Genomic DNA, 13,100 nt, shown 5'->3' with positions numbered 1-13,100 from the left:
GTTGAAAGTTCACCAAATTCATAAATTTGTACGAATGTGTTATTATTATTCTTTTCTGTCTCGTGAAGCGAATTTAATCAAATTATGATAGTTAAATTTATTGATTTTGAATTGCCATGCAAGGACTACATTTTTTGGTGGATGCACTCAACTGAATAATCAGAATATTTTGTTGGCGTATTTATTTTAGAGAAAACAGACCTGTTTTCACTATTTTGAGGAAGGGAATAGAAAAATTACAATTGAATACACATACATTATGCCTACAAGACTCCAAGTTGCAGTAAATAATGATGAAGGTAATGTAAATGTAAGAAACTTGGATCAAATGACTAGAGCAGGTGGTGTTGGATTTATATAAGGAACACCTTAGTCTGTCGGAAATAGGGAATTTATAGAGCAGGCTTGTTAGGGGTAAGAATTTCGGGATATTTCATTGTGGGGTGCATATATCGACCACCTACTTCTGAAGTGGGGAGCCTAGAAGAAACTCTAACAGAAATATACACTTCGTTTGATACTATTATGTCTTTCAGCGATATCAATTCACACTTCTACATTGCAACAAGCGGTAGAACTTTGAACTTAATGGATATTATGCGTACTCTCAATTTCGCCAAATTGGTGGATGCGCAAACCCGCCTAACAGCATATTCTGAGACATATCACAATTTTGATGAATGCAGAACAACAGACTTTTGTGCATCACCAACTGATGTTTTGTACCCTATCAAAATATAAAATACGACTACCCTCATTTCGCAAAAGTTATGTTTTAGGTGTAGGATGTAGACCAAATATAATGAAATTGATTATGGACGGTTTTGAACCGATCTGAAAAGATTCCCTTGGCTGAAAGTTTTTCAATTAGTCGATATTGATCGAGAGGTAAAGCTTTTAACGTCGAATATTCCTCGGTTCATAGATTCGCATGCACCAATAAGCAAAGTTCTAACTAAAAGAAAGCAACTCAGAACAAATTCAGATTTAGAGCTAATTCTGGCACATTCTGAGCTCGGTATAAACCCTATTTAGGTTGTTATTTTGTGCCAATAATGTTAAAGATTCCCTGTTGCAAATTTGGGTCTTATTGTTGATACGAAACTAAGATTTATGGAACACGTAGATTCGAAGTTCAGATCACTTAGATGGTTAGACGAAAATCTATCGTTTTTGGATACTTTTCACCAAATGTGAGTTAATAGCCTTCTCTATACCTCAGCAGTGTTGTCATCTCAATGCTGCTTTTCGGATGGTGCTCGTTTATTGCTCTTGCCATTAAACTTCTAAGTTGCATAGCATGAAACTATAGGTATTTGAAGATTTAATGAAATGAAACAAAATAATTTTCATCAATATAATATTTGTGGCAATTATTTTCCATCACGTAAGGGCCAAATCCATCAAATGGATCCAAAGAATGTTGGAATTGAACATGCATATATATTGATGGCTTTGATGGCTATTATTGAAGTACCTGAATTTTCCATTAAATCCAATTTCCCCTAGTTTGAATACACTGAATTTTCGATTGTGTGTTTCACTTCTATTTTCATATTTCATTTATAGTTTTCCTTCGCCTAATATGAATAGTTGATATTATTTTGATGTGGGCTGCAAGCCTGAAGTCATAGTGTACCTATTCAATTCCTCCAAATATATACAATCCTGAAATGTTTGGTGGAAAGAGCGTCCATTCCACAGAAATTATTGATTATTCAAACATTTATTTGATGCAAAATGGTTTCCGAATTATATACCTTTGTATCAAATACTAATGGAATCGTTTTTGAGTTATTTTATAGTACTGATTTTTAGCATTTTCAACAGGGTGTCCCAGGATTAATGAGAATAACTTTGTAAGTTCAGAAGAAAAGTCCCTGTATAGGTATATCCGCGAACATAGATGACCAAATGGAATTTTGAAGATATATTTTTCAAATAGAATATTAACTAATGTACATAGATCTGAAATAAAATACATATCCGAATAAACAACAAGTTATGGGCCCAGCACTCGCAGTGGAAGCGTAATGGGATCAATAGGAATTTGTCCTAGGATACGAAATAAACGTTTCACTGGAAGACGACCTCTTGTGTTCCTTGACTATATTGAAAATAAAATTTTCTCTTCTTCGGGAAACAGACAGAATATAGAGAGAGGAAAAAGGTTGTTGTCTTCAAACAGAACTTGATGAATGGACTCTTGCTATACAATTTTAACAGAGTTCAGGTGGATATAAATTCATATTTTCTGTACTTCCAGTCAAACCCTAATCACTGGCGTACTCGCAAATGTTTCTTCACCATCCTCACCAATGAACAAGTCGTCAGAAGGCCCCATCAAAAAGATTTAATGAAAGATAAAAACTTCTTCAGTTAGTTTACCTCATTATTTCCTTACCTTATCTTCTTGGCATATGTCAATTTTTGTTCTAGGATACGAAATAAACGTTTCACTTGAAGACAACCTTTTGTATTCACTTGACTATATTAAAAATAAAGTTTTCTCTTCTTCGGGAAACAGACAGAATTTAGAGAGAGGAGAAAGATTGTTGTCTGCAAACAGAACCTGATGAATAGGTTCTTGTTATACAATTTTAACAAAGTTCAGGTGGATATAAATTCACATTTTCTCTACTTCCAGTCAAACCCTAATCACTGGCGTGCTCACAAATGTTTCTTCAACATCCTTACCAATGAACAAGTCGCCTCATCAAAAAGATTTAATGAAAGATAAAAACTTCTTCAGTTAGTTTACCTCATTATTTCCTTACCTTATCTTCTTGGCATATGTCAATTTTTATAATAAGCCATTCTTTGTCCTCCTCTTCCCAAGATAAGAACCCTTTGACCTTTCGAAACCTTTCACAAAGGCTTCCATCCAACTGGAAGCTTCTTGAAAGGACTTAATGATTTCTTTTTGAGAGCAGACGAAATGTAATTACCGCTAATTGCTTCTGGAAAACTTAAGCACGTACTCTTTCGAAAAGAGGAAAATTCGATCAGAACGTAAGAGAATTCAGAGTTGGGGAATTGAAAATTACAATTTACAACCTTTGGAAAGGGTGTTCCTCATTTCTTTCATGATAGAGCTGGAGCAAATAAGGAAATTATTTTTTGCAAGATCGAGTTTTCTTAAGCCAAGATGGGGTAGTTCTCATTCACGCGTTGCTAGACCTGAAGCGTCGGTAAGTGTTTATACCAGCGCCTAATGTCCAATGTTCGATGTCATAAAATTGATTTCCACATGTTTTATAAAAAAACATTGTGGAAATAATTTTTTTTATTTCATTATTCGACAATGAATTTTCATCAAGTAAGGAAAAGAACCATCAAATAAAAAAGGTTCAAATTACTTACTGACGTCTACCTAATAAAATGTAATACCTAAATTACCTACCTACATTATTCAATTCCAAAAAAATTGGAAACCAAAAATATTAAAATTTCAATAGGTATATTTATCGACAAAATTACTACACATTAAATATCAATAAACATACAGTTAGTATAATTGTTTATTGTAATGCCTCGTGTATTAGTGGATAGGTAATCATTGAAACTGCTGTGAAACTTTTCAGCATCTAGGTGGAAATTAGGAATTCACAGCTTTGCTTGAGCTTGAATTGATTTCTAGTCAAGCAAGCCCAAGTTAAAGTCAATTCAAGTTTTTATTTATCAAGTACTTTAATCATATCAAGCTACGTGATTTTCAGCATTGTGTAGTGTACCATAAATAAAAAAATGATGAAATAGGAAGAACTTTGCCGAAAAACTTTGATTTATTGAATTCTTTGTTTAGAAGAACCGAAAACATCAACTTTTTTGGAATACAAACATAAATTAAATTACTTTGAATCATAACAAAATAAAAAATAAAGTTTCTTGATATTGAGAAACCTCCAGGCTTTGTTCGATTTCAAGCCTCATCTATTGCAGGTTTTTGTAACTGTAAGAACAGTTCGGGAAAATTGTCTTCCAACAAAAGCTCAAGATGCTGGCGTTGATAATAATCCTTGACCATTTTCGCCAAGTTTGGAAAGATATTTCTGAAACTACCAAAATATTTTATAGAAATGTTAAGAAAACTACTAATAAAGTCACACTGGCGAATGCTTCAGTCTCTCGGCGCTCGAGGAATCTCCTTATTTAGTCTAAGCGCGCACGAGATTGCAGAAATATATGCCGTGCGAATGTTTTATCGCATTTGATGCGTACCCAATGCAATTTAAATCAGGTAATCTAGGGGATGGTGACAACTGACAGTTTCAACTTTACAGTTTCTGATTGACCAGGAAGTTGATAGAGCTAACAATCTCCATCAAATGCTAAATTCAAGATGATACCCCGTCTTCATACAAAAGACGGGCATCTTATAATCCCCAATTTGAAATATTGATGAGAACGTAACGAAGGTAGGAGTAGGGTTTTCAAAGTTCTGCCATATCCTTTGTGGATTATTCATCAAACTTGAACCATCCAAAGTCCCTTTTGATTCTTGCCCAAATCGAAAAACGTAGAAAAGTTTTGCGCGTGTCCCTTTATCGTAGACGCGTGGTCTGAATTTTGAGGATGTTCCAACGCAGAATCTGAAGACCCCATCTGCATAATAATACACTTGTATTTTTCAATAAAAAAAAAACGGAAATTGAAATTCGGCTACTTTAGTTTTCCCAGTGTTGCCGCCTCGGATGAAAATGGAGATATTGAAGGGATTGTTTGAGGTTAGGTCTCATGAAAATCACAAGGATAGTTGAAGGACCAGGCAGTAACCTAAAGAAAAAATTGTCACCGGTAAATTTTTCTGAATTTTTTTTTTTGGAATATGTCTACCTGAACGAGAAGTCTGTGAGTACAACTCAATCCTTAGTTTTTGAGATACAGGGTGTCGAAATTGGAAAATGAAAGTGTCGAAGTAACATTTCTCGAGGGAAACATCTTGAATGAAACACTTTTGCACGACAAATATTGATTACTCATAAATTAATAATTTTAGACTCATTTTTGATAAAAATTATTGTTAGATACGGGGTGAGTCAAACATTATTCAAAATGAAATTCGTTCAGTTCATAATTCACCATGTAATAAAGAAAGTCATCAGTGGAATTTACCAATTTTTCGACATTACTCTTAGTTCGAGTACACTATTATGATGTCAAACGGTATTGGCTTTGGGTAATATATTAACTTAAGAGGGGCGACCGTTATTACAAGAAGTTGTCAAAAAGAAGTATACAGGGTGAGTCTTTGACTTGAACGTATATTTTAAAGATTCCTGCGGTCGAAGAAAACACGGTTTTTCTTTAACATTTTTTTCGATTCGGCTCAGTTGAAAAGATACAGGCTGTTGACAATCCATAAAAAATGTAATTTTTAGTTATATCTCACAAATGAAATGCAATCGAATGAAATTATATTGGGAATATAGTTTGTTATTGATGTGTTGAATCTTTTCCAAACATAAAATTCCATCAAAGTCCGGTCAACTTCAGAATGCTCGCTATACAAGGTGAGAAAAAAAAAATCGAATCAGACAAAATAGTAAAGGATAAAAAAAAGTGTTTCTTCTGACCTCAGTAATCTTCGGTTGAAATATATGTACAAGTCAAAGACACACTCTGTATAATGAAAATTTCATGAGTGAAGGTGAGAGATACGTTGACGTTTACTTTTGTTTTTGTACAATGAGAGACATTGTACAGGGTGTCCAAAATTCGATGACCACTGAGAACCTCTCAAGAACTATAATACTCAGGGAAAAAATCTTTAGACTCCCAATCTCTGTTGCGAACTCTGACTCTTCATCAATTTTTTAGTGAATTGTAACAATTCAATTACGTTACGTTACTGCAAAAGTGACAGCTGCCCAGAAAACGGAGATTCAAAATTCTAATTGGAAAACCTTCAGTTTTTTTCCTAAAAAGATAACTATCTTGGAAATAAGGAACGTATGTGATAGTTTTCACTCCAAATACACTTAGGACTTGTCTGAATAGAATTTAATCCTCCTAAGCGACAAATTTCATTGAATCTGATTTTTATTCTTTTGTAACAATATTTGAAGAATTTCCGATTATCTTATATACCCGTATTTTGGACATATATGGCAACGTTGTATTTTTTAACAAAACCACATAAATACTGGAATGTCAGCCTAATGACTCACAATGTCAGATTGTAACGATCAATTTCTTGAAACGATCAAATGGTTTTATGAATTTCTCTGGAAATTTGTCACTTTTGTTGGGAAATGCAGAATCTCCTAAACTCAAGAGAAGGAGGACCCTATTTGAAATATTCATGAATTCAGAGGAATAACAAGAAAACAATTTGTAAATTAAAAAAAAATTGGAAACTCCTGTTGTGATTTTCCTCAAATATAATATTTTTAAAATTACAATTTCAAACCCATCGTTAAAAAGATTCTCGCACACACAGACAGACATTTTTTGAATTTTTGTTTTTGCTTTTTAGCTCCTGTAACGAACTAAATCCTGAAATAGACACCCTGTAGAGTGAATTTCTATATCTGTTTCTGCAATCATCGGCGTGTGTCTATTGATAAACGATAAATTATAAATTTCAACCAGGAAACCCGGCAACGTTGTGCATTGGAATTTTATTGGGAGTGACAATCGTTGTGTGGAATTAAAAATTTAAATCATTCGATGTTAAACATCAGGTCAAGTCGGTATAGGTGAAGTTCAAAAAATTGATTTGATTTGAAATGAGATTGCACCTCCATGCAATCTCGTCAGATCACAAGTGCCAGTAATGTGAGCTTTAAAAATATAAACACATCTAGATTTGAAAGTTTACAAACAATCTGAGATGGAGGAGCACAATAATGGGTTGAGGTACATGTTTGCTGGAACCTATCCTCAGATTTTGGCTGTTCTGAGCTGTAAGTTCAATAACACAGATCATTGTTTTGGCAAAGATATTTCTAAACAATAAAACACACATGTGAGGAGTAAATATCGTTTCATTGGAATGTGTGTTGTCTTTTCTTCATCAATTTATTGAACTCATTTTACGTTTCTCGGGAGCAACCAAACCATACAAGGGCGTAGATCTTTCTTTTTCTTGAGGGGGTAATCGAAAAAAAAACATTTTTGATGACATTGTTTAATCATATCTATAATGTGAGAAAAAGAGGTTTGATAACGAAGTTTGAACCAAATTACTCAAAACAATTTTTTTTTTACTATCAATTCGATTGTTCTTATCTTATACTGGGTGTTCCTGAACTGGAGTTACGAAGGAAAATGAGAGGTTCCTTGGATATTTTCAAAAATAAAATGGCCCATTAACATTAGCCCTCAAACGCTTTGTTTTTGAGATACAGGGTGTTTCTTGTAATCCTACTTTTTTGTAATGCTTCCAGTTTTTCGAATCTTTAATAATATTCGCTACAGAGTTGGTAAATAAGTACCAAAATTTATAATTAATTCATTTATCACAGCTACCTAACTGGATTTTTATAACAATTTGGATTTTCCTGAGAATTACTATAGAGAGCTGTTTTAATTTTTTTCTCGAAATAGATTGCAGATACGACAAAACTACAACAAACCAAAAAGTGTAGTACTGAACCAGAGTTTCTTCTTAAATTTTTCTGAACTACCAGTGGGCCACCAAAAAATTCTGGAGGAAAGAAGCGGGCACCAAAAAAAATTCACCCTGTAGATTTTTATTCAAAATTAGGATATCAAATGATGAAAACTATAAATTGGAATATCTATGCCAATTCAAGTTGAATATCTTGTGGAGGGAAGGTGCTATGAGAGGAAAACTTGAACTTTAACACCTCTATCTCAAAAACAAAGCGTTTACGGACTCATGTTATAGGACTTTTTTTCTTGAAATGATCCGAGAAATCTGTCATTTTCATTTGTACCTCCAATTTAGGAACACCCTCTAGATATAGTCAATTTAAAACTGATGTTTCCACAAATTAATTGCAATTTGAATGAAACACAATAAATTCTACAGCACAGCCCACAAAATGTTTTCATGCGAATTACTCAGTTCAGTTCTTTGATAACTACGTATTGAAATTTTGTGACGAGAATGATACAAAAAACCGAAAACAACGGGTAAGTATATATCGATGACGAAAGCAAAAATCACAGATGGCAAATAAAGGGCGATGCAGAGAAAGCGGTAGATTAAGGAAAATAATAAACCTCGGACAAAGACGAGCTCGTTGTGCAATAAAAGTACTCATCTTGAAAGCGATATTAACTCATAAACAGTAAAGGGGTCTGATTTTTTACTGACTGTTCGATTTCAAAGGAGAGTAAAATGATTATTGTTGGTTCATTTTATGGAGAAATTTTCATTCTTCGTCTTTGCGAGATTTCTGAAATTTCATATTATTTTACCACCAGAACCCTCCCTCAATTCTACGCCCTTGCAACCATACAATGAAAGAAATTATAAATAATCACAAACATTCAGAAATCAAACCATGATACTAGATTTTAATGAATTAGTTATATAATCAATATAATATATAAAATTTGTATGATTTTTCAGAAATAATCCAATTTCCTGATTTCTATCCTTCAAAATTGATGGATCGGTTTATCAAGTAGGATATTCAATACGTTTTTAGGGTAATTCAGTATTCGCATTCAAAACTTAAATCGGGTAAATTTCAGGAAATTGCTTCTATACAAATTTCCCCGATTTATTACAATGTACATATTTTAATTGGAAATAATCAACAAAATTGGATCAAAAATGTTTCCATGCACTCAAAGTTCGAATCAATAATCCAATTATAGAATTTCACTTTGTGTTTATACACAACAGAGAATTATATTATCAGGTGGTTATTTGGTTTTTGCTAATCGAAAAGAATTAGACCCAGCTCTTCGATAAATGATGAATATGCAACATCGATATGGATTATTGCTTATTGCCAATACACCGTTCAATCATATTATCGACCTTATCAGTTTGTAACAATTATCTACAATCGGTGTTTCCTACGCTAGATAAAATTTTCGGTTTGTTGTTTCTAATAATAATCCTTTCACGGGAAAAAATCATTTGACCTATCTATGCCAAAATCTATGTAGAACCAGGAAAAATAATAAAAAAATTAGTACATCCGCTTTCCTGAGCTCAAAAAAAATATCTAACAAATCTAATGAAAAAAATTTACATAGATAATTAAAATAATCTAGATAAGATTGAAAGAAATAAATTACCAATTATATCGACAATACGATTACTCAATTGTTAAGCATTCAAATCGCATTTTAGACTGATATAGATATTTAATATACCTTCTGTTAAAATGCACATTTTACTTATACGAAAATATCCAACTATCCATAAACATACTTATCTTAATAGGTAATTGATTACAGTGGATTGGTTGTGAAATGTGTTTCTATTTATTTTCTGACTCAGAATTTATTGGGTTATTATTTTCTCAGCAAAATTCTACCAAAACAATGTTATGTGATTGAAAAAAAATTACAAATTGATAAAATAATATCAGAATTCTTGGAATACCTGATGTTATTCAAGCATTATTTGCATATATGAAGTTCCAAGGATAACACATATTAAATTGGGCTTTTTGTTGAGAACTCGTTTGTATCTATTCATTGAGACGTTGTCAATAAACCAAAATACGTGATTACGACCCTATCAATTAAAAATATCATCTTAGGAAGCCTAACGAACCGTAAACTCTTAATACAACATTAATTAACAGTGTTAATTGTATAGAATCTTAACGATGCATTGTTTTGATTGATCTCAATATGCTTACAGTGAAAACTCGAGTGGAAAATCCAAAAATAATAATCAGATGGTTTCTTATATACAATCTATGATTATGCCCTAGACTTTTCAACGAAAACTACTGTAGGGAATAGAAGGGATCTGTTGTCAATGAAATACTACGTATTCTTGTCTATATTCTTCTTGAATTTTTTATGATTCTGAAGACATTATTAACACTAAATTTCCAATGCATTTTGAAATGCTTATTCTATATATAACAGGAATCAACTTCGCCCTAATGATTTGATACCTGTAGTATGTAATCAAGATTAATCAGGTGGTAATGTCGTTGACGATTCTTTGTATTATTGTGTGAAAATTGCAATGGAATTTTAAACCCAAAGCAAATTTTTATTTTGCGTGTACTGTACGAATTACTCATTCTTTTACGATCCGTTTTAATGACATGATTGGTCCATCGACTTTGGATTTGGCATTGAACAGCGTTGACACGTCTGGTTGAATTTTCCTCAAAAAAGGAATTCATGAAAACGGTTGTCCGAAGCACTAAAATATGTAATAATTTTTTTGTTTTGAAGGTCTTGGCGCTTTCAACGCTAATTAAGATTATTTTCAGACTCATTACCGTGAATTCGAGTCGACCAAATTGTGTGAAGTTTGATATGTTGTGTATGGTAATTACGTCAGCGGCGTCCTTTTGGTTTGTTACTTCAATCGAGACAAATACTTTTCAAATTTTTATGATTGAAGTCAAATGTTGTCTATGATTAGCAAGTCTAAAATATCCAGATAATGATAGTGTTTTTTGTTTTTGGTTTTTTTCTTGATTTGAACAAATGTATTTTCTCTTAAATGCTGAAAAGTGACGTTTCTAAAGGGTTTCCCATGAGAGGTTTCATTTTGAACAGCCGTTTTATGGTCAACTGTCATCTTTTGACTTTTTAGAAGTAAAAACTACACCATTACTAAAAATAAAACGATACATGTTTCAACAACTCATTGAAATTGTTGAAATACACAAAAATAGTTAAATTTTTGCAGTCACAGTTTGCAAAACTAAAGTAGTTTTGGGTTGACGTGAAGCACCTTCTCGGCCGGCAAAGTGAAACTTGTGGAAAAATTTGAGCTGTTGGGATGTGAAGAATCAAAATCGTGTGCGTCAGATCAACTGAGAATATTGCTCGGTAGCTCAGTTGGTGGAGCACTGGACTCGTGATTCGGAGGTTGCAGGTTCGAACCCCGCTCGAGGAAGTAATTTTTTTTTATCAGCATATCAATAATTAATTTTCATTGTATTAGTAGTGAGATGCCGGAAGTAAATCAGTGACCGACGTCTTTGGCTCAGAAACCTGTTAACAAGAACTAACATAATAAGATAAATAATCCAGAAAGCTGTACCATGCATAAAGGTTTTTTACCAAGCCCTTAAAATTATCCATTTGATGTTTTTTGATATTATAAGCTCATAAGGAACTATCTGTACCTACCGATCTCTTAGCAGTATGAAGTTCACTTTTCAACTTGAAGCGCTATATCAACCGTATCGATCCTCTTTCGCACTCTTATTCTGAAACTCTTAACATCATCATTGATTTAAATCAATTCCAGGTACCACCAGCGCCATCTCCGATGGAATGTCCTACGGTTGGTCAGCTCCCATAATACCTAAGCTGGAAGCGCCCGATTCCCCCATCAAAATCACAGAAAACGACAAGGACAACCTAGAAAACGTCTATCTCCTAGGTGCCATCTTTGGTGTACCTGTCACTGTCTTCCTCGTCGACAAGATCGGTAGAAAATACACCATACTCATGGCTGGACTGATCAACTTGGCTGCCTGGTTGATAATAGCCATTGCGAATACAGCTCCTTGGATACTGGTGGCCAGGTTCATGGTAGGAACAGCAGGCGATGTAGCTTTCATAGCTGCACCCATGTATATAGCTGAGATAGCGGACCAGAAGATCAGAGGGTTTTTATCTTCTCTGATCTTCACAATGATGCTCATAGGAATCTTGCTGATGTACGTTATTGGTCCATACGTTGCCATACAGACTTCTTCGCTTGTCGCAGCTTTCTTCTTAGCCGTTCAGATCTTAACATTCTCCTTCATGCCTGAATCACCCTACTTCTATTTGTGCAAAGGGAAATACGGTAGTGCCAAACGTTCCTTAGAGAGACTCAGAGCTGACCCTAATGTTGAGAAAGAAATCACAGAGATGAAGACGGCTATAGAGAGACAAAAATCGGAAAGCGGGAGGTTCAAAGATCTCTTCGTTGGGATAAACAACCGCAAGGCTTTGACCATAATGATTGTTCTAAATGGAGCTCAACATTTCAGTGCATACAGCGTGATAATGATGAACATGCATATGATTTTAGGAGCTGCCAGTTCGACTTACCTCCACACCAACTACACTGCCATGATTTTTGCTTTATTCATGATGATAGCCGCCTTTTTGGCTGGTTTGGTATGCGACAAGTTTGGAAGGAAGATTCTTCTTACGATCTCCAGCTTCCTCACCAGTATAGTGTTGGTAATCTTGGCGATATTCCTCCACTTGAAACAAGTGGGTTATAACGTGGATGGAATAAGTTGGATACCTATAGTTTGTGTGTTGGCGTATGCTCTAGTTTTTAAAGTGGGCCTTGGACTTCTACCAATCGTTTTAACTGCAGAATTATTCTCTGCTAACGTGAAGGCTATGGGGATGTGTCTAGCGGATGCTTTCTATATAGCTTGGGCGATGTTGTCTGTTTACGTTTTCTTCTGGTCTTCAAGATCTGTAGGAATGTATTTTTCTTTTTATATATTTGCAGCGTGTGCTTTTCTCACTTCTATTTACTGCATGTTGGCCGTGCCAGAAACCAAAGGAAAAACTTTGGAGCAGATACAAATGATGCTCAAGGGGGTTAAACCTCCGAAAATTGTTGAAATGAAGGAGATCAAGAGCAAGGATCAGACGAAAACCTCTCCAGAGTCTGTTGCATTTTTATCTCAGGCTTAAGTTGTTTTGAACTATTTTAGACAGAAAGAAGTATTCAGATCGAATTGATACAATTCATACTTTCCATATGGTATTATTTCCTGCAATCGTCAATAAGATGTGTGGTAGCATCATGAAATACCTCCTGATAGTATTGTCTTTTTCTCCGTTACGCCACTGTGATCGTTATGGCTCAAGGAATGGGTTGAAATTCAACTTGTGATTATACCAGTGTATTTTTTTGGTTGTGATAATGAGTTGTTATCAGACTTTTATGGAATATATTTTTCATTGTTATGGAAATACGTGCGTTGCGAATGCATTAAATTACTTCCAATGTT

At 34.1% G+C, this 13,100-nt stretch overlaps 1 protein-coding gene and 1 non-coding gene across 2 annotated transcripts; both read left to right on the top strand.

Annotated features, from left to right (window-relative positions):
• Positions 1-6,654: 6,654 nt before the first annotated feature.
• Positions 6,655-13,100, top strand: LOC123680758 (facilitated trehalose transporter Tret1-like). Its single transcript, XM_045618813.1, has 2 exons — positions 6,655-6,908; positions 11,381-13,100. The coding sequence occupies exons 1-2, from the start codon at positions 6,836-6,838 to the stop codon at positions 12,778-12,780; spliced, it is 1,473 nt and encodes a 490-aa protein (XP_045474769.1). The 5' UTR covers positions 6,655-6,835; the 3' UTR covers positions 12,781-13,100.
• On the top strand, positions 10,951-11,023 carry Trnat-cgu. Its single transcript has one exon. It is a non-coding gene; the product is annotated as a tRNA-Thr (tRNA).

This window comes from Harmonia axyridis, chromosome 5, assembly GCF_914767665.1.
Source record: "Harmonia axyridis chromosome 5, icHarAxyr1.1, whole genome shotgun sequence".
NCBI classification, from domain to species: domain Eukaryota; kingdom Metazoa; phylum Arthropoda; class Insecta; order Coleoptera; family Coccinellidae; genus Harmonia; species Harmonia axyridis.
Note: the sequence above shows the minus strand (reverse complement) of the source record. Positions and strands in the feature narration are given on the sequence as shown.

Coding starts and splice junctions, on each gene's coding strand:
- LOC123680758 (XM_045618813.1), top strand. CDS start 6,836: ATGGAGGAGCACAATAATGGGTTGAGGTACATGTTTGCTGGAACCTAT. Junction 6,909..11,380: donor GATTTTGGCTGTTCTGAGCT/GTAAGTTCAATA, acceptor AATCAATTCCAG/GTACCACCAGCGCCATCTCC.